Source organism: Ornithorhynchus anatinus, chromosome 12, assembly GCF_004115215.2.
Source record: "Ornithorhynchus anatinus isolate Pmale09 chromosome 12, mOrnAna1.pri.v4, whole genome shotgun sequence".
Taxonomy (NCBI): Eukaryota; Metazoa; Chordata; class Mammalia; order Monotremata; family Ornithorhynchidae; genus Ornithorhynchus; species Ornithorhynchus anatinus.
The window spans coordinates 42,209,013-42,230,116 of NC_041739.1; the positions used below are offsets into that span (position 1 = coordinate 42,209,013).

Here is a 21,104-nt window from a genome sequence, read left to right on the forward strand (position 1 = left end):
GAAGGAGTTCCCAGCCAGAGGGAGGACATGAATGAGCGGTCGGTGGCGAGATAGAGGAGATTGAGGTACAGTGAGTAGGTTGGCATTAGAGGAGGGAAGTTGGGAGCTGGATTGTAGTAGGAAATCAGTGAGGTAAGGTAGGAGGGGGCAAGCTGATTGAATGCTTTAAAGCCAATGGTAAGGTGTTTCTGTTTGGTGTGGAGGAGGATGGGCAACCACTGGAGGTTCTTGAAGAGTGAGAAGACAGAGAAGCAACATGGCCTAGTGAATAAAGCACAGGCCTGGGAGCCAAAAAGCCGTGGGTTTTAATCCTGGCTCTGCCACTTGTCAATTCAATTCTCTTCATTCGTCTTTATTAAGCACTTACCGGGTGCAGAGAACTGTTCTAAGCACTTGGGAAAGTACAGTACAGCAATAAAGAGTGACAATCCCTGCCCATAAGGAGCTCACAGTCTAGAGGTGGGGAGACACACATCAGTAAAGGTAAACAGGCATCAATATAAATAAATAAAATTACAGATATATACATAAGTGCTGTGGGGCAGGGAGGCAGGGGGAGAGCGAAGGAAGTCATGGCAAACCAGAATGGAGTGAGAGATGAGGAAAAGTGGGGCTTAGTCTGGGACGGCCTCTTGGAAGAGATGTGCCTTCAGTAACGCTTTGAAGGGGGGGAGAGAAATCCACCAGCCAATTAATAAATACCATTGATTGACCCTCTGACAAATAATAGGGATGACAGGCATTTTTTTCTTTTGGTTCTTTCACCACAACACTGTAGTTGGGTGTGGGTCAGATTTTGGGTGCCGGGACCCTGATAAAACATTGCTCAGTAACAGGTGATTCAAATCCACCAGACAATTAGAGGCTGGAGGGCATTCCAGGCCAGAGCTAGGACATGGGCTAGGGGTCGGCAGTGAGACAGACGAGATCAAGGCACAGTGAGAAGGTTAGCACCAGAGGAGAGAAATGTGTAGGCTGGGTTGTAGAGGAGAGAAATGAAGTGGAGTAGAAGGGGGCAAGGTGATGGAGAGCTTTAAAGCCAATCGTGAGGAGTTTTTATTTGATATGGAGGTGGGTAGGCAACCACTGGAGATTTTTGAGGAGTGGGTTGACGTGACTTGAGCATTTCTGTAGAAAGATGATCTGGGCATCAGAATGAAGTATGGATTGGAGTAGAGGAGAGGCAGGAGGTCGGGAGATCAGCAAGGAGGCTGATGCAGTAATCTAGGCAGAATAGGTTGAGAGATTGTATTAACATGGTAGCCACTTGGATGGAGAGGAAAGGGCGGATTTTAGCAATGTTGTCTCTACTGTATAACTTTGGGCAAGTCACTCCCCCTGCCTGAATGTGTCTCTCTGTTGTTGTGTTGTACTTTCCCAAGTGCTTAGGGCAGTGCTCTGCACACAGTAAGTGCTCAATAAGTATGATTGAATGAATGTGTGTGTATGTGTTTGTGTCTCTGGGGGCAAGAACATAGAAGTGTTTGAGCAGAAGAATGAGTAGGATTTAAGAAGTATTTCAATGTATTGAATTCTCTTCCCCTCTTCAAAGCCCCACTGAGAGCTCACCTCCTCCAAGAGGCCTTCCCAGACTGAGCTTCCCCTTTTCCCTCTGCTCCCTCTGCTGCCTCTCTCCTTCCCCCTTCACCTTCCCTCAGCTAAGCCCCCTTTTCCCCCCTTTGCCCTCTGCTCCTCCCCCTCTCCCCTCCCCTCAGCACTGTGCTCGTCCGCTCATTTGTATATATTTTTGTTACCCTATTTATTTTGTTAATGAGATGTACATCCCCTTGATTCTATTTATTGCTATTGTTTTAGTCTGTCTGCCTCCCCCGATTAGACTGTAAGCCCATCAATGGGCAGGGATTGTCTCTATCTGTTGCCGAATTGTACATTCCAAGCGCTTAGTACAGTGCTCTGCATGTAGTAAGTGCTCAAATGCTATTGAATGAATGAATGAATGTAAGAGCTGTAAGACAGTGAAGAGTCTAGGATAACACCAAGGTTGCAAACTTCTAAAACTGGGAGGATGGTGGAGTCAAAGACCAAGATGAAAAAGCTGGGGGAGGGGAGAAGAGTTTAGCAGAAAATGTGAAAAATTCAATTTTAGACATGCTGAACAGGAGTTGCTGCCAAACAATCCAAGTGGAAATGTCCTTGAGGCAAAAAGACATGTAATTATAATAATAATAATAATAATAGTGCCTATTTGTCATTATATGAAAAAGGCTGTGTTAAATGCAAGATAATCAGATCAAACACAGTCCCTGTCCTACTTGGGGCTCACAGTCTAAGGGGGAGGAAGAGGAGGTATTTAATTCCATTTTACAGATGAGAAAACTGAAGGCCTGAGAAGTCAGTGATTTGTTGCATGCAGTCAAGTGACAGAGCCAGGGTTATAACCCAGGTCCTCTGACTCCCAGGCTGGTGTTCTAAGAGGAGCGGACTAGAGCCTTAGATTGGGGAGTCATCCATGTGGTAGCCAAAGCCATATGAGGAGATTGACTCCCCAAGAAAGTAAGTGGAAAGGAAGGAGAGTAGGCAATCTGTAATGGAGCCCCTTGTCCCCACATAGCCCCCACACCCCTTCTCATCATCAGCAGCTTGGGTTAGGCCCTGCTGGCCACTGTGCATTCTGGGAGGTTCTGGAGAATGTCCACTAAAATTAAAAGATATGTCTGCACACAGTGCAGCATCCCAGTGGTTATCAATCAATGGTATTTATTGAGCATACTGTGTGAAAAGCACTATACTAACAACTTGGCAGAGAACAGTGCACTAGAGTTGGTAGACAAGATCCCTTCCTTCCTTCCCTTCCTTCCTACAGTCTATTGGGAAATTGACTGGGTTGGGCTGTCCAACATCCTTTATCCTCTTCTGGTTACCCAAGGTGGACCCTCACATGGTGAGTTTATTCAGAATCCATTCATTGATTTGGTGTGTGGATGATTCCCAAATCTACCTCTTCAGCCCTGATAATATTATAATAATAATGTTGGTATTAAGTGCTTACTATGTGCCAAGCACTGTTCTAAGCCCTGGGGTAGATACAGGGTAATCAGGTTGTCCCATGTGAGGCTCACAGTCTTACTCCCCATTTTACAGATGAGGTAACTGAAGCACCAAGAAGTAAATGACTTTCCCAAAGTCACCCAGCTGACAGGTGGCGGAGCCGGGGTTAGAACTCATGACCTCTGACTGCTAAGCCTGTGCTCTTTCCACTGAGCCATGCTTCTTCCCTGATCTCTCCTCTGCAGTTTCACATTTCTCCTGCTTCAGGACATCTTTACTTGGATGTCCCACCGACACCTCAAATCTTTTATGTCCAAAACAGAACTCCTTATTTTCCTGCCCAAACCCTTTCCTCCCGGTTACTTTCCCATTAATTTAGGTGGGACCACTATCCTTCCTGTCTCACAACTCCATAACCATGTCATTATCCTCGACTCATCTCTGTCATTCAATCCACACATTCAGTCTGTCACTAAATCCTGTCAGTTCAACCTTCACAATATTGCTAAATTCCACCCTTTTCTCTTCATCCAAACTACCATGTTATTCCAAGCACTTAACCTACTCAACTTTGATTGCTGCAACATTCGTCTCACTGACCTCCCTACCTCCAGCCTCTCCACACTCCAGTCCATACTCCACTCTGCTGCCCAGAAGATTTTTCTACAAAAACGTTTAGGCCATTCAATCATTCATTCAGTCATATTTATTGAGTGCTTACTATGTGCAGAGCACTGTACTAAGCACTTGGAAAGTACAATTCAGCAACAAAGAGAGACAATCCCTACTCACAATCTAGAAGGGGGGAGACAGACATGAAAAGAAGTAAACAGGCATCGATAGCATCAGTATAAATAAATAGAATTATAGATATATGCACATCAAAACAAGTAAACTGGTGTTAATATAAATATATAGAATTATCGATATGTACATATATACACAAGTGCTGTGGGTGAGGAAGGGGGTAGAGCAAAGGGAGTGAGATGGGGCAATGGGGATGAGATGGGAAGCAGAGGAAAAGGGGGGCTTAGCCTGGGAAGGTCTCCCGGAGGAGGTGACCCCTTAGTAGGGCTTTGAAGAGGGGAAGAGAGCTAATTTGGAGGATGTGAGGAGGGAGGCCATTCCAGGCCAGAGGAGGACGTGGGCCACAGGTTGACAGCGGGACAGGCGAGAACGAGGCACAGTGAGAAGGTTAACATCAGAGGAGCGGAGTGTGCGGTCTGGGATGTAGAAGGAGAGAAGGGAGGTGCGGTAAGAGGGAGCAAGATGATGGAGAGCTTTGAAGCCAAGAGTGAGGTGTTTTTGCTAGATACAAAGGTTGATGGCCAACCACTGGAGATTTTTGAGGAGGGCGGTGACATTCCCAAAGCATTTCTGTAGAAATAATACTAATGTTTGTATTTGTTAAGCATTTACTATGTGCCAAGCACTGTTCTAAGCACTGGGGTAGATACAAGGTCATCAGGTTGTCCCATTGTCCCATGAGGGGCTCAAAGTCTTAATCCCCATTTTCCAGATGAAGTAACTGAAGCACAGAGAAGTGAAGTGACTCACCCAAGGTCATACAGCAGACAAGTGGTCGAGCTGGGATTAGAACCCATGACTTCTGACTCCCAAACCCACGCTTTTTCCATTGAGCCATGCTACTCCAACCAGTAGAGTGAAGTGTAAACTGAAGAGGGGAGAGACAGGAGGTTGGGAGATCAGAAAGGATGCTGATGCAGTAATCCAGCCGAGATATGATGAGTGATTGTACTAATGAGGTAGGTGGCCAGATCGTTGGGAGTGAGGGACTGGGGAGGGAGAGGGACAGAGGGCCCAAAGAGGGAGTTAAATGTTCGGAACAGCTGACCAGGGTGATGGGCTTGGGTGTCAATAAAGGAAGAGAAATCTCCAGGGGTGGCCCATCTATCTCCACATCAAACAGGAACTCTTTTCTATCGGCTTAAAAGCACACAGTCACCTTGTCCCCTCCTACCTTGCTGCTCTACTGCTTCCCAATCTGCACACTTCATTCCTTTAATGCCAACCTACTCACTGTACCTCAATCTCATTAGTTTTGCTGCCAATCTCTTGCCCACATCCTACCTCTGGCTTAGAATGCCCTCCCTCTTCATATCCAACAGGCAATAACTCTCCCCACTTTCAAAGCCTTATTAAAGACACACCTCCTCCAAGAGGCCTTCCCTGATTAAGCCTTCATTTCCTTTTCTACCACTCCCTTCTGCATCATCTATGTCCTTGGATTTGCTCCCTTTATTCAGCACTCCCTCAGCCCCATGGCATTTATTTACATATCTGTAATTTATTTATTCATGTCTGTCTCCCCCTCTAGAATGTAAACTTGTTGTGGGCCAGAAATGTGTCTATCAACTCTGTTATTTTATACTCTCTCGAGTGCTAAGTTCTCTGTACACAGTAAGTGCTCAATAAATGTGATTGTAAGGTAGATTGTGAGCTTCTCAAGGGGCTGGGATCGTGTTCATTAACTGTATTGTACCCTCTCAAATGAGCAGCACAGGGCTCGGCACTCAGGCACTCAAATATTACTGATAGATTGCTTGATAGATACTGGACCAGTATGTGCTGCCTTGATCAGGTGAGGGCCTTTCCCCAGGATTAAAGTAAATTTCTGGTCTAGAGAGCACTGAGACTGATCTGCACTCAAAAAGGTAATGGCGGCCTAACCCTAAGCTTCTCCCAGCTCTCCTGATTTCCATAACTGTCAAGGAAACAAAGTTAATTAGCCTGGCGGCCTGTCAGATCTAGCCGTGTTGAGAGGGAGCACTGGGGGAGCCAGATGATCTTGGCATTGGTCTGCTTTAGGAAGCTGGAAGTTGAGAACAGAGTAGAGTACAGGTCTATGAAGCATCTTGAAACTTCTCACTACATTGCCATTCCACCAGGCTGAAACTTTATGACAATTTCTTCCTGGGTCAGCATTTTGGGGAATGTCCCTGGTTGAGGTTTACCGTGCAAAGCCGGAAGCCGCACAGACCATGAGACACATGAGAACCTGCCCATGGCTAAAACTGAACTTCTCATCTTTACACTCAAACCCTGTCCTCCTGTGTTCACTTTCCCATCACTGTTGATGCTAACCACCATCCTTCCAGTTTCAGAAGTCCGTAACCTTGGCATCATCCGTGACTCCTCTCTCTCATTCCACCTACATATTCAAGCCATCACAAAATTCTGTCAGTTCTACCTTCACAGCATCTCAAAATCCACCCCTTCCTCTCCATCCAAACTGCTACCATATTAATGCAAGGACTTCTCTTTTCCCACCATGATATTGTATCAACCTCCTTGTTGACTTCCCTGCTTCCTGTCTCTCCCTACTCCAGTCCATACTCCATTCTGCTGCCTGAATCATTTTCCTTCAAAAATGTTCAGACCATGTTTCCCCACTCCTCAAGAAACTCCAGTGGTTGACCGTCCACCTCCACATCAGACAAAAACTACTCACCACTGGCTTTAAAGCTCTTAATCACCTTGCCCCCTCCTACCTCATCTCGCTACTCCCCTACTACAACCCAGCTCACACACTTCGTTCCTCTAAGGCTAACCTTCTCACTGTACCTCAATCTCATCTAACTCGCCACCGACCTCTCACCCTCAACCTACCTCTGGCCTGGAACGCCCTCCCTCCTCATTTCAGACAGGTAGTTTCTCTCCCCCACTTCAAAGCCTTATTGAAGACATATCTCCTCCAAGAAGCCTTCTCTGACTAAGCGCTCCTCTCCCTTTCTCCCACTTCCTTCTGTGCCACTCTCACTTGCTCCTTCCTCCCATCCCCACAGAACATATGTATATACCTGTAATTCATCTATTTATCTATTTTTTTATATTAATGTCTCTCTCTCCCTCTAGACCATGAGCTCGTTGTGGGCAGGAGTGAGTCTGTTGTTATATTGTACCCTCCCAATCGCTTAGTACATTAGTACAGTGCTTTGCACACAGTAAGCACCCATTAAATACAATTGAAGGAATGAATGAAATGCACGCTCTAGTCAGTTCCGAAAGTTCTCAGCTTTGGCCTGCAATAGGGAAGCAGTAACAGAGAAAGTCCGCAGGCAAGGAAGATTTCCTCCTCACCCTTCCCTTCTCCCCAGCTAAAGCAGTGATGCTGCTGAGGGCAGGAAACTCTCAGATGCTGTAGACTGTAAGCTTCTTCTGGACAGGGAATGTGTCTACCAACTCTGTTGCACTCTCCCAAGTGCTTGGAGCAGTGTTCTGCACACAGTAGAGGTCAGTAAATACCACTGATTGATTGACTGATGGTTCAGACAAAGGACCCCTCAGTTTCTCATCCCCTGAGTCAGTGGGGATAGGACGGAAGGACAGATGCAGAGTTGAGGCCTGGACTGTGAATTTTTGCTTGCCTTTAAATCGTGTCTTTCTGTTTCAGAGAGAAATCTCTTGGAGATGCTTCCCAGCTCTTCTGGAAGACGGACAATCGGGTCATCTCACAAACTGATGGGACGAAATCCTTTAGTTTTGGTAAGAAATTATAACCCTGATTTCCCAGAATTCCTAGTGCTGTGCCCCGATTAGTATTGTTCAGTGGTGACATGCAAATAGATGCTTTAAGTGGAAGTGGCAAAAATAACTTTAAGCTATATGGAATCTGTGCATGCTTCCACATGAAAGCAATTTTGTCCACATTATCCGGCAGACATAGAGAGGCTACAAGAGCACTTTTCCCTAAAAGCTCCTACTCCTCAAGCCTCCACCTTCCTCCTTAGCATGGAGAGGGTCTCACAGCCAAGCACTAAAACTAAAAATCTAACTCTTGGGAAGATTATGTGGACTTGGCATCTTTTAGGATATGAAAGTCCCATGCTTTGATTTTTCCAGTTCCTTGCAACCAGCCAACCAATATATTCTAGGAGCTTTGACCCGATTTCCTTGTGAGCTCTTTTCATATATATTTAAGACTTTTAAATTAGAATTTATCCCAAGAAGGTGGAAAATAAAAATCTTCAAAACATCACTGTCAGTTCTGGAGGTAATGACAGAGGCAACTATAATAAAAATTCCTCAAAATGCATTTTAAGTACACCCAGTTTTCCTATTATGTGGGAACTATAATCTTGCAAAATCCCACTTGCGTTGAAATTCTGTGCCTGAGCATAGACACTTGCTTGCAACATGTATCAAGACCACAGCACTCAGCGGAAGGTCAGTGAGTTCTAATAATACTTTTCAAGAATACTTGTGTTGTCAGATAAACACTCCCTAATTTCCCATCAATTAGTAGAATTTTAGCAATTATTCTGTGCTGAGCATTGTACTAAGCATTTGGGAGACCTCGTAAGGTTAGTAGCCTCAACTCTCACCCTCAAGAAGCTAGTAACTATCTAGCCAAGATAAGTAGTGAAAACGTACATTATAATGGTAACAATGATGATGGTATTTATTAAGCGCTTACTATGTGCCTAGCACTTTCTAAGTACTGGGGTACATACAAGGTAATTAGGTTGTCCCACATGGGGCTCACAGTCTTAGTCCCCATTTTACAGATGAGGTAACTGAGGCACAGAGAAGTTTAGTGACGTGCCCAAGGTCACATAGCAGACAAGTGGTGGAGCAGGGATTAGAACCCACGACCTCTGACTCCCAAGCCCGTACTCTTGCCACTAGGCCATGCTGCTTCTCTACTATATGATATATCCGAATGTGAGCCCCATGTGGGACAAGGAACAGTGTTCTCCCTGATTATCTTGTGTCTTCTCTGGTGCTTATAGTACAATGTTTGGCACATAGTAGCTGCTTATCAAATATCATCATTATTATTATTGCCTTCTGAGTGTATAATTTTAAGTGTTTGGTTAATTATTTAGTTTAAAATTTAAATATTGGAGAAATTCTCAGTGAATTTGTGCAAACTCAGAGTTTGGCCAAGGGCTGCTCTAAGGCAAAGCTGGAAGTGCAGCGTGGCTCAGTGGAAAGAGCATGGGCTTTGGAGTCAGAGGTCAGGAGTTCAAATCCCAGCTCTGCCACTTGTCAGCTGTGTGACTGTGAGCAAATCACTTAACTTCTCTGGGCCTCAGTGACCTCATCTGTAAAATGGGGTTTAAGACTGTGAGCCCCTTGTGGGACAACCTGATTCCCCTATGTCTACCCCAGCGCTTAGAACAGTGCTCTGCACATAGTAAGCACTTAACAAATACCAACATTATTATAAGTGATCTAGCACCCAACCCAGGAAAACTTTCCTTGCAGAGAATAGTTACTTTATCTTCCTATGCAATGTGGTTTCCGAGCTCAGACAGCACTCTAGAGGAAAGGGATTCTAGTCACTGATTGTGGTGCATAATACCTCTTATAGTTCTAGGTGGGTTGGAGGGTTGACTACTTTTTCCAACAAAATAGAAATTGGTACTGTGGGATATGTTGCCTGCTGATTGTTCTTCCTCTGAAAAATGGATTTTATAATAAATCTACAGCCATTTTATAGTTCAGAGTACCCATGACATTGGTACCCAGGACATTGGTCTGGGTGGTTAAGTGCTGCCCACTTAAGTAGGCAGCATGGCCTAGTAGATAGAATGCAGGATGGGGAGCTGGGAGACCTGGCTTCTAATCCTGGCTCCAGCACTTGCCTGCTGTGTGTCCTTAGGCAAGTCATTTAAACACTCTCTACCTTAGTTTCCTTGTTTGTAAAATGGGAATAAAATACCCGTTCTCCCTCCCTCTTAGCTTGTGGGGGCAGGGAGTAGGGTCTCATCGGGGTTCTGTATGATCTGGAAGTAGCATGGCGTAGAGGATAGAGCATGTGCCTGGGTGTCAGAAGGCCATGGGTTCTAATCCCAGATCCACCACTTACCTGCTGTGTGACCTTGGGCAAGTCATTTCACTTCTCTATGCCTCAGTTCACTCATCTGTAAAATGGGGATTGAGACTGTGAGCCCCACACGGGACAGGGACTGTGTCCAACCCATTTTGCTTGTATTCATCCCAGCACTTAGTACAGTGCCTGGCACATAGTAAGTGTTTAATAAATGTCATAATTATTATCATTTTATTACTATAGAGTAAGTGATTAAATCCCATTGTTACTATTATTATCTTTATTAATATTATTATTAGTGGTAATATCTGTGATATTTAAGCATTTAATTCTGTGCTAAGAACTTAACTAACTGCTGGGGTAGATACAAGGTGATTTGGTCTCACATGGGGCTTACAGTCTAAATAAAGAGGACAGATATTGAATCCCCATTTTGCAGAGAAAGGTACTGAGGCCCAGAGAAGTTAAGTGAATTGCTCAGGGTCACACACACAGCTGGTAAATGGCAGAGCCAGCATTAGAACCAGGTTATCTGACTCCCAAGCCCATGCTCTTTCCACTGGACCATACTGTTTCCCACAGAACCAATTAAATGATCAGGAAACCGTCCTCAGCATCACTTCTCTAATTTTTCACCCGCCATATCACATTTAGTGCCTCCCTTAGGATCAGTTTTGTTGGTGGTTACTCTTAAAAGCTCTCACTACAATACCTACTGGGTTCTGCATTGGTATATAAGTTTAGCTTGGTCTATCATAATGTACAATTTAGCCTAAGAAGGATCCCTTTAGCTATTCCATATGTTTCCCTCTGGCACATCCATATGTTTCCCTCTGGCACACAATAAACACTCAAGAAATACCATTTGATTGCTTGATAATTATTTTATTTTATTTATGCTTTTAATCACTATTTGTTGAAAAAGTATATTCAAAGATCAGTAAATAAAAGGAAGCGTGTGTGTGTGTGTGTGTGTGTGTGTGGTGTGTATTTTGAAGAAATGTTAAAGTTAAAATTATTACCATTATACTGGAAAAACTTTTTTAAAAAAATAGATTTTAATTATAGTTATTATAATTATTATAGGGTAAAGAAGTGATATTTATTTTGTTAAACAGATTAAACTGTGACCAACCTGATTTGCTTGTATACAGTCTGGTGCTTAGTACAGCTCCTGGCACATAAAAAGCACATACAAATACCAAAATTATTATTCCTCAACTTTTATTTTTTTAGATCGTGTGTTCCATTCAAATGAAAGTACACCTACCGTTTATGAAGAAATAGCAGTGCCTATTATAGGCTCTGCCCTCCAGGGCTACAATGGTAAGTGTTACCTTGGGCTTTCTAGACATGATCTAGCCTTCCTCATTTCAGTAATGTTCAGAGTTGATACATGTCCCTCTTTCCAGGAACCATATTTGCATATGGACAAACTGCCTCAGGAAAGACCTATACAATGATGGGCTCAGAGGACTCCTTGGGGATCATACCTAAAGCAATTGATGATATTTTCGAAAAGATTAAGGAGGTGAGTTCTGGCATCTTAGAAATGCAAGTAATAGAGCTACTAAAGTAACAGAGGCAAATAGATGGGCCCCATTCTGTTCTTCATTTGCAGGAACAAAAGAGGGTGTTGAATCCCAGTGTAGCTTTGTTTTAGAGCTAACAAGTGCTGAGTATTAGAAATTGAGATGGGGAATCTGCTGATTCTCAAACATTCACCCTAACTTGATGTTTTCATTCGCTTATTCGATCGAATTTAGCCAATATAGCCATGAACAGACACATTTCCTGCCCACAATGAGCTCACAGACTTATTGCCTTTTATTTACCTGCCTTTTTTTTTTAAATTACATTTAAGTGCTTACTATGTACCAGGCACTGTGCTAAGCTCCAGAGTAGAAACAAGTTAATTAGGTTGATCACAGTCCACAAGGACAACCCACATGGAGCTCCCAGTTTTCACCCCCATTTTATAGATGAGGTAACTAAAGCCCAGAGAAGTTAAATGATTTGCCCAAGTTCACCCAGCAGACAAGTGGCAGATCTGGGATTAGAACCCAGGTCCTCTGACTCCCAGGCTTGTGCTCTATCAACTAGGCAACACTGCTCCCTTTTAGATGTCTCAGTGCAGATAGGAAGGAGGAGAGTGGCTTAGTGAATAGAATCTAATATAAATATAGATCTATATAGTATCTAATATCAAATATAAAAATACCCATGTTAAACCATTATCATACAGAATGATTACACTATAGCCCTTTACAGAGAAAATGATTTACCTTTTGCAAGAATTCTAAAATGGAGTGGAGTGTAGATGGACAATAGAAAGGGAACCAGAAGTGATCCTTGAGAGACTCCCCTCAGTTATTGGGTTGGAGGCAGAAGAGGAGTCCAGCAGAGAGACTGAGAAGTAATGGCCAGAGAGATAAGAGGAGAACCAGGAGAGGACAGTGTCACTGAAGCCAAAGTTGGATAATATTTCCAGGTGAAGGGGATGATCAACAGTGTCAAAGGATTAGAATAGAATGGAGTAGAGATCACTGGATTTGGCAAGGAGTTCATTTATGACCTTTAAGAGAGCAGTTTCTTTAGAGTGAAAGGGCCACTTTAAATTGGATTGTCCTATTTTACACAATTTGGATCGAACTGTCTCCTCTCTTTTAGATTCCTGATCGAGAATTTCTTTTACGGGTTTCTTATATGGAAATTTACAATGAGACTGTAACAGATCTTCTCTGTGACACCAGGAAAATGAAACCACTAGAAATCCGGGAAGACTTTAATGTAAGTAAACTTAGTCAATCAATCATTCAATCAATAGTATTCACTGAGCACTTACTCTGTACAGAGCACTAGGAGCTTGAGAGAGTACAAAATAACAGAGTTGGTAGACACATTCCCTGCCCACAGCAAGCTTACAGTCTAGAGGGGGAGACAGACTAATATAAATAAGTAAATTACAGATATGTACATAAATGCCGGGGGTTGAGGGAGGGCTGTTTAAAGCAAATCCAAGTGCAAGGATGATGCAGAAGGGAGTGGGGGAAGAGGAAATGAGGGCTTATTCAGAGAAGGCTTCTTGGAGGAGATGGGTGTTCAATAAGGCTTTGAAGGTAGGGAGAGTAGTTTTATGTTGGATATGAAGAGGGAGAGCATTCCAAGCCAGAGATAGGTTGTGGGCAAGAGCTCGGCGGCAAGATTGATGAGATCGAGGTATAGTTAGCATTAGAGTAGAGAAATGTGCAGATTGGGTTGTAGTAGGAGAGCAGTTGTAGTGGGAGAGCAGCAAGGTGAGGTAGGAGGGGACAAGGTGACTGTGTGCTTTTAAGTATGGACTGAAGTGGGAAGAGACAGGAGGCAGGGAGCTCAGCAAGGAGACTGATAAACTAATAAAAATAAGACAGGCTAAGGACTTGGATTAACATGGTAACAGTTTGAATGGAGGAGAAAAGGTGGATTTTAGCAATATTGAACTGACAAGGTTTAATGACAGATTGAATATGTGGGTTGAATGAGAGAAGAGTCAAGGATAATGCCAAGGTATTGGGCTTGTGAGACAGGAAAGATAGTGGTGCTGTCTAGAATGACAGTTGTGTCAGGTGGAGGACAGGTTTTGGGTGGGAAGATAAGGTGTTCTGTTTTGGACATGTTAAGTTTGAGGTGTTGGCGGAACATCCAAGTAGAAATGTCCTGAAGGCAGGAGGAAATGTGAGATTGCAGAAAAGGAGAGAGGTTAGGGCTGGAGATGCAGGGTTGTAGAGGGCTGGGTAGAGAGGTCAGGCCTGGAGAGGTTGTAGATGGACAATAGGAAGTGACCCAGAATTGATCCTTGAGAGACTCCCCACAGTTATTGAGTTGGAGGCAGAGGAGGAACCCATCAAAGAGACTGAGAAGGAGTGGCCAAAAAGATAGAAGAAGAACCAGGAGAGGACAGTGTCGGTGAAGCCAAAGTTGTATAATATTTCCAGGTGAAAGGGATGATCAACAATCTCAAAGGATTAGAATGGAATAGAGGCCATTGGATTTGGCAAGGAGATCATTTATGACCTTTAAGAGAGCAGTTTTTGTGGATGAAAGGGCCGGAAATCAGATTAGAGGGTGTCAAGGAGAGAATTGGAGGAGAGGAAGTGGAGACAACTGGTTTAGACAACTTGCTACTCAAGGAGTTTGGAGAGAAATGGTAGGAGGGAGATGGAGGGAATCTTGGGGTCAAGAGATAGTATTTTTAAGATAGGCAAAACAAGAGCATATTTGAACACAGTGGGGAAGAAGCCACTGGAGTGTGAACAGTTGGAAGGTGGAAGTCAGGGAGGGAAAAAGGGAAGGGGCAAGCACTTTGATAAGCTGTGACAGGATGGGGTCAGAGGCGCAGGAGAAGGGGTGGATTTTTAAAGGAGGTAGGAGATCTCCTCTTGAGATATTGCTGGGAACAATGGGAAAGTGGAACAAGGAGCAGAAGGATGGACTGGAGAGAAGCAAGGGATATTTTAGGGAGATCACGTCTGATAGTTTCAATTTCCTCAATAAAGTATGTGGCCATAGCATTAGGGGCAAGTGATAGGAGAGGTGGGGGAACAGGTGTTTTGAGAAGAGAGTTAAGTGTCTGAAACAACTGGCGAAGGCAATGGGTATGGGAGTCAATAAGGATGGAGAAATAATGTTGCTGGGCAGACCTAAAGCAAGTAACTAAAAACCAAAAGTGGATGAGGTCATCCTGATATCTGGATTTCTGACAGCAACACTAAGGCTCGGTCACTAGAGCAAAGGAAGTGGACTGTGGTGGTAATCTGTGGCTGAGGTCATCAATCAATCAAACAATCAGTGATATTTATTGAGCACTGAGTATGTGCAGAGTACTGTACTTAACACTTGGGACAGTGCAAATATACCAGAATGAGTGGGCACATTCCCTGCCCATAATGAATTTATGATGAATCTTGATGGTAGGGGTCTTGTCTACTAACTGCAATGTGCTGTCTTAAACATTTAGTTCAGTGCTCTGCATAAAGTAAGGACTCAATCAATTCCCCTACTGGATTGATCAATCTTGTATCCATGCTGGTGAATGGCTGAGGTGGGGGTAAGGGGTCAGTTGATTTGAGATGCCAAAGGAAATGGATGACTCTGCGATTCAGAGGTATATTAACACAAAGGTTGAAATCCCCAAAGTTTAGAGTGAGAGAAGAGTGTGATAGCAGGAATGCAAAAAAAGCAGCAAAATCAGTGAGAAATATGGAGGTGGTACCACAAGAGTGGTATGTGACAGTGGTTAGTAGCTAGAGAGATGGATGGGGTGGAATTGAGAAGAAGGAAATGAGAATAAGCTTGTGGACAGGGAAAGAGTATACCAGCTCTGTGGTATTCTACTCCCCCATTTAATGCAGTGGTCTGCCCACATTAAGTTCTCAATAAATACCACTGATTGAGAGAGGAGGGGCTAAGAGCATAAAAGAGACAATGGAGTTCAAAAAATAGAACTCTTCCTTCCCAATATCTCTGTGAGGCAGTGATTGTGGAAGAAAAGATGCCTTGGAGATTCCACAGACTATGGTGGAATTGAATCATGGAGGACTTGGGGGAGAAGGGAGGCGGGGGTCAACAGTGGAGATATGAAAGAAGGGGGCCTTGGTAGGCAGAAGACAACGTTAGGGATGGGTAGGAGGGCATATGAAGAGGGACGGGGGGTGAGAGAGAGAGAGAGAGAGAGAGAGTGTGTGTGTGTGTGTGTGTGTGTGTGTTGGGTGAGGAAGAAGCAGGGGAACTTCCCAGTATTGATGTGAGGCTCAATTGCTCTAGTCTTCTCAGTATCCTCCAAGTAGAGAAGGTAACTTCTAAATCGCTTCCTTCATTCCAGGAGGGGAGGGGACTATGGTTGTGGTCTCTGTGCAGCAGGAAGGGACTCTGTCTTGGGGGGTGGATTTGCTTGGCGCTCAACTGGATGAGGTATTCTGTCTCAATGTTGGGTACTTTAAAATCCCCTGCTCCTTTCCAGAAGGGGAGGGTCTTACATCTCGGGGACCCTGACTCAAGAATGTTGGTAGAGTTACTGAAATGAGCTGAGCTCACATGTAGAGTTGAGTCACTGTTCTGGTGTTTTATTCATTTTTTTAAGACAGCAGTCTCATTTTTCACTTTAAAAAAGTGACTAAACATGGGCTTTATGATGCCTGCTTGTTTGGAGTTTCAGGAAATTTGAAAACTTTCTATGATCCTACTTGTTACAGAGAAATGTGTACGTTGCCGACCTGACAGAAGAGGTGGTTGTAACTGCAGAACTTGCTTTACGATGGATCTTAAAAGGAGAAAGTAAGACTTCTCTCGACTGCATTGCTCTGAAATGTTTCTTAGAAGCAAATTGCATACCAGTTATGCTGTCATAAAGTTCTGATTTTTATTAGTATAACTGCTTAGTTGAACAAATTTCAGTGTCTTCCTGTAGACTCCAGTGTGTTGACTTGAAATATGAATCTTTTCCAGAAAACAGACATTATGGAAAAACAAAAATGAATCAGCGAAGCAGTCGTTCTCATACCATTTTCCGAATGGTAGGTGATCTCACTCTTCTTTCCTATCTGGTGGAAAGGGATGTGTTCATTTCCTACAACGTTGTTTGTTTTTGTCTATGTTGCTTTTTAGATTGTGGAAAGTAGGGAAAAAAGAGACTCATCTAACTGTGATGGAGCGGTCATGGTATCCCATTTGGTGAGTTGGCAGGAAACAAGACTCTGGGTGGCAAAGTCTACTTCGCTATATTACCCTTTTTTATGGTATTTAAGTATTTATTGTGGGCCAGACACTGTACTGGTTTACTTAGCACTGTGTTTACTAAGCAGTGCGGTAGATACAAGGTAGTCAGGATGGACTCAGTCCTTGTCCACATAAAGCTCACAGTCTTAATCCCCATTTTACAGATGAGGTAACTGAGGCACAGAGAAGTCAAGTGACTTTCCCAGGGTCACACAGCAGATAATTGATGGAGCCGGCATTAGAACCCAGGAGATCTGACTGTTAGGCCCATGCCCTTTCCACTAGGCCATGCTGCTATGCTTATGGTATAAATACAATTTATGTTAATGGGAAAAAATGAAGAAATATGTAGGATTTTTAGCTGAACAATTCCAGTTGTTAGTCAAATATTGCTAGTAGAATTTTTGTAGAAAAGAAAATGTTGATGAGATATGAACTACGTCACCTGACTTTTTAAAATAATAGTTATGGAATTCAAGTGTTTACTATGTGCCAAGCACTGTATCTACCCTGGGGTAGATATCAGATAATCAGTTCAGATTCAGATGGTGAGCTCCCGTGTTGAGCAGGGACTAGGTGAGGGGGAGAAAAAGTACTGAATCCCCAGTTTATAGATGAGGAAACTGAGGCACAAGGGAGTGAAATGACTTGCCCATGATTTTACAATAAGTATATGGCAGAGCAGGGATTAGCACCTGATCTCCAAAGCCCTCATGCTCTTTCCACTAAGCCACACTGCTTCCCTTTTTGATAGAAAAGTTCACTAGGTTGTCCTAGGGGTCAGGAATCATGACTCTATAGTATTGCAGTCTCCCAAGCGCCTAGAGGACTGTCTACATACAGTAATGCCTTTGATTAAGAAAAGGATTACTCATGGGTATAAATATGAATTCCTTTTGGAAAATTGCTCTCTCATAAATGCCTTCAGGCAATTTGAATGTTTCAGGAGTAGGAAGTGCATTCATTTTTCAAAATTCATCCAAATTGCAGCCCACCACCTCATTGTTCCCTAGGCATTCTGTGCAACTCTGATAAATGTTACTCAGGGGTTAAAACAGTGACAGTTTGAGTTGCTTAAGGAATTTTCTGTGCATGATGTGAGTTGTGATGTGATGTGCATGATGTAAATGTCTAGTTCTCACAGTTTAGCTTTTATACCAGTCCTGTTGACATTAGAGGACTCTGTTCTGTGGGAAGCAGCATGGCCTAGTGGAAAGAGCACGGGCAAAGGAGTCAGATGACCTGATTTGAATCTTGGCTCCATCATGTACCTGCTGTATGACCATGGGCGAATCGCTTCACTTCTCTGTGCCTCAGTTCCCTCTTCTGCCAAATGGGGATTCAATACCTATTCTCTCTCCTACTTTGACTGTGAGCTCCATGTGGGACCTTATCTACCCCAGTGTTTAGTATAGTGCTTGACACATAGTAAGCACTTAAATACCACAGTTGCTGGAAAGGGAGTGTCTGGTCTGAATTCAATATCCTGGGAGCCAGGATCACCTAGGGCCCTTTCAGGTCCGCCATCAGCCTACCTGTGCTTCCATAGTTCTCTGGACACTCTGGGAGAGATACATTATTGGGTCGTTTGCATGGGTTTCTTTTTGTAATTTGTAAATAGAATCTTATCTGAAAGGGAAGTTTCATGACTCTTAAATTAAAATTTTACAGAACCTGGTGGATCTTGCTGGCAGTGAACGAGCTAGCCAAACTGGAGCTGAAGGTAAAATCATCTTAGAGCAAATTCAGCCTTGTGGGAGTGACCAAAGCTACTCCTCCTGGCCAAGCCACTTAGAGGGCCTTAGAGCTCGACTGGTTTTTTTTTTTTTTTTTGGGTGGAGGGTGTTTAAAACGGCTGAAACAGAGGAATTCTTTGGGGCCCACACTAGTGCACACTGGGACTTTTCCTGTAATTGACTACCACCATCCCATGATTGTCAGAATTTGAATTATCAGGTGGCAATGGAAGCATACAGGGCTTAGAGAGCCAGGCTTATGCCTACTGGGCTCTACAGGACACTCTTGAAGTTATGAGGAGAATGTAGGTGCTTCTGTTGGATTGGCACCACCATCCTTCTTATCTCACAAGCTCGTAAACTTGGTGTTATCCTTGACTCCGCAGTCTCATTCAACCCACATATTCAATCCGTCCCCAAATTCGGTCGGTCCCACCTTCACAACATCGCTAAAATCCGCCCTTCCCTCTCCATCCGAACTACTACCGCGTTAATACAGTCCCTCATCCTATCGCACCTAAATTACTGCTCAGCCTCTTTGCTGACCACCCAGTCTCCTGCCTCTCCCCACTCAAGTCCATACTTCACTCCGCTGCCCTATCATCTTTCTACAGAAATATTCAGGGCATGTCCACCCAACTCCTTGAAAATCTCCAGTCATTGCCTATCCACCTTCATAGCAAACAAAAACTCCTCGCCATTGCCTCTGAAGCACTCCACCACCTTGCCCACTCCTACCTCACCTCACTTCTTTCCTTCTACAATCCAGCCCACATACTACAGAGGAGTAACTCCTCTGGGGCTAACTTTCTCATTGTGCCAACATCCTGCCTCCAGCCTGGAATGCCCTACCTCCTCAAATCCACCAATTACTCTCCCCGCCCTTCAAAGTCTCTTTGAAGGTACACCTCCTCCAAAAGGCCTTCCCAGCCTATAACTCACTTTTCCTCATCTCCTACATTCTACGTTCTCCCCCTTCTACGTTGCCCTGACTTGCTCCCTTTGCTCTTCCCCACCCCCCATCAGCCCCGTAGTACTTATGTATATATCTGTAATTTTATTTATTGTATTGATGACTATTTGTATTGATGTCTGTATCCCCACCCTAGACTGTGAGCTCCTTGTGGGCAGGGATTGTCACTGTTGTATTATCCTTTCCCAAGTGCTTAGTATAGTACTCTGCACACGGTAAGCTCTTAATAAATATGATTGAATGAATGATTGTGAAGGGGCTGTTTTAAGTAACTTGGCTTTGTGAAGAAATGGCAAGTAGTTGAAGGGCTAGAGGGGGTGCTTCTTGGGGGAGATGCTTTCTCCCTTCATTCACCCATTTCTTATTCCCCCTCTCCACTTTGTTTTTCCTTATTCTCTATTTTCCTTCCCCTCTATCTTGGCTAGGTCAGGTGGAACAGAAATGTGAATAAGGACTAAAGAGGGGATGTCCTCTAAACTTCATATGCCTCAGAAGGAATTGGCAGGTGTCAACCTGCTCTCCTAATTTTCAGTCTTTCTAGTTTTCCTGGGTTTCATTAAAAGTGTTTTTCAAATATCATGTTTAGGTATTCGACTAAAAGAAGGATGCAATATAAACCGAAGCTTATTTATTTTGGGTCAAGTGATCAAGAAACTTAGTGATGGTCAAGCTGGGTAAGCATAAACTAATTAACATTTACCTAAGCGCATATGAAACACTTAAGTAGCCTCCCTCCTACTTAGAATGTGAGCCCCATTCAGGACAGGGACTGACCAACCTAATTAACTTGCATCAACCCAAGAACTTAGAATAGTGTTTGACACACAGAAAGCTCTGAACAAATACCATAAAAAAGTAATCAGAAAGTGTTAACATTTCAAGGACATTTCAACATGTCCTTGGCCTCAGTTGAAAAGCACTATGTAGAGATGTGATGTGGCTCAATGAGCTAAGCGAATGACTGAAGGTTGACCACCCTGAATGGACTTTATGTGCATGAAGCCATGATCTTTCCACTTATTAGTCAGTGACTTAGGAGTAATTTGGGGTTCCATAAGGCCGATGGAAATAATTCACAATAATTCAAGACAAATGCACCTACATATTTCTAAATTTGATTTTACAGTGCATGGATTGCAGCAACGTTAGCCTGCCTCCTTTAGGGACTTAGCTGAGTGGATGAGGGCACATGGCAATGGTGGGAAATGACAATACAATTTTAGAAACTGAGATGAGGAGGGGAAAGGGGAAAAACGTTGAAAGACAGCAGGGAGTGGAACGTGGAGTCCTGAAAGCTTGGAGTGGGGGTTACATCTATTTTGCTTCCACTGAAGTGAAAGTCAGTGATCCCACAATGGAACCTCTCTTAGGTCAACATAAATATGTCAATGTACTTATCACTTATCTCTCATTGAGTACTTCATTCTCGGTGATTTCTCTAAAAATAGGATAAATGACCCAGTTTCAGGAAACAGTCATCTATTTATAACATTGTTCCTATGAGAAATTTGGCATTGATTTCAAGGATTTCAACCCTAGAGGACTACCAAAAGTGGACAACCTTGCAGTGCACAGAAGTACTACTTTATGCAGGATAATCACTGATAGTTAAAATATATTTTAGTTTATTAATCTGATATACCAAAAGATATTGAACTTTTTTTTTTCCCAAACTCTATTTCTGATCACAAGAGGTTTCATAAATTATCGGGACAGCAAGTTGACACGGATTCTGCAGAATTCCCTAGGAGGAAATGCTAAAACAGCGATCATCTGCACTATTACACCGATGTCTTTTGATGAAACACTTAGCACTCTCCAGGTAAGGAGGTTA

General features: G+C 43.5%; 1 protein-coding gene across 5 annotated transcripts in view; it reads left to right on the forward strand.

The window, feature by feature from the left end:
- CENPE (centromere protein E) overlaps positions 1-21,104 on the forward strand; it is a 117,957-nt gene that overhangs the window by 10,714 nt on the left and 86,139 nt on the right. For all 5 annotated transcript variants that reach the window (XM_029077020.2, XM_029077017.2, XM_029077019.2 and 2 more), the window contains exons 2-11: positions 7,424-7,515; positions 11,045-11,134; positions 11,221-11,339; positions 12,479-12,598; positions 16,039-16,120; positions 16,292-16,359; positions 16,451-16,516; positions 18,233-18,284; positions 19,857-19,944; positions 20,963-21,092. In XM_029077020.2, the coding sequence (XP_028932853.1) occupies positions 7,424-7,515; positions 11,045-11,134; positions 11,221-11,339; positions 12,479-12,598; positions 16,039-16,120; positions 16,292-16,359; positions 16,451-16,516; positions 18,233-18,284; positions 19,857-19,944; positions 20,963-21,092 (907 nt within the window). The remainder of the gene's footprint in view (positions 1-7,423; positions 7,516-11,044; positions 11,135-11,220; positions 11,340-12,478; positions 12,599-16,038; positions 16,121-16,291; positions 16,360-16,450; positions 16,517-18,232; positions 18,285-19,856; positions 19,945-20,962; positions 21,093-21,104) is intronic.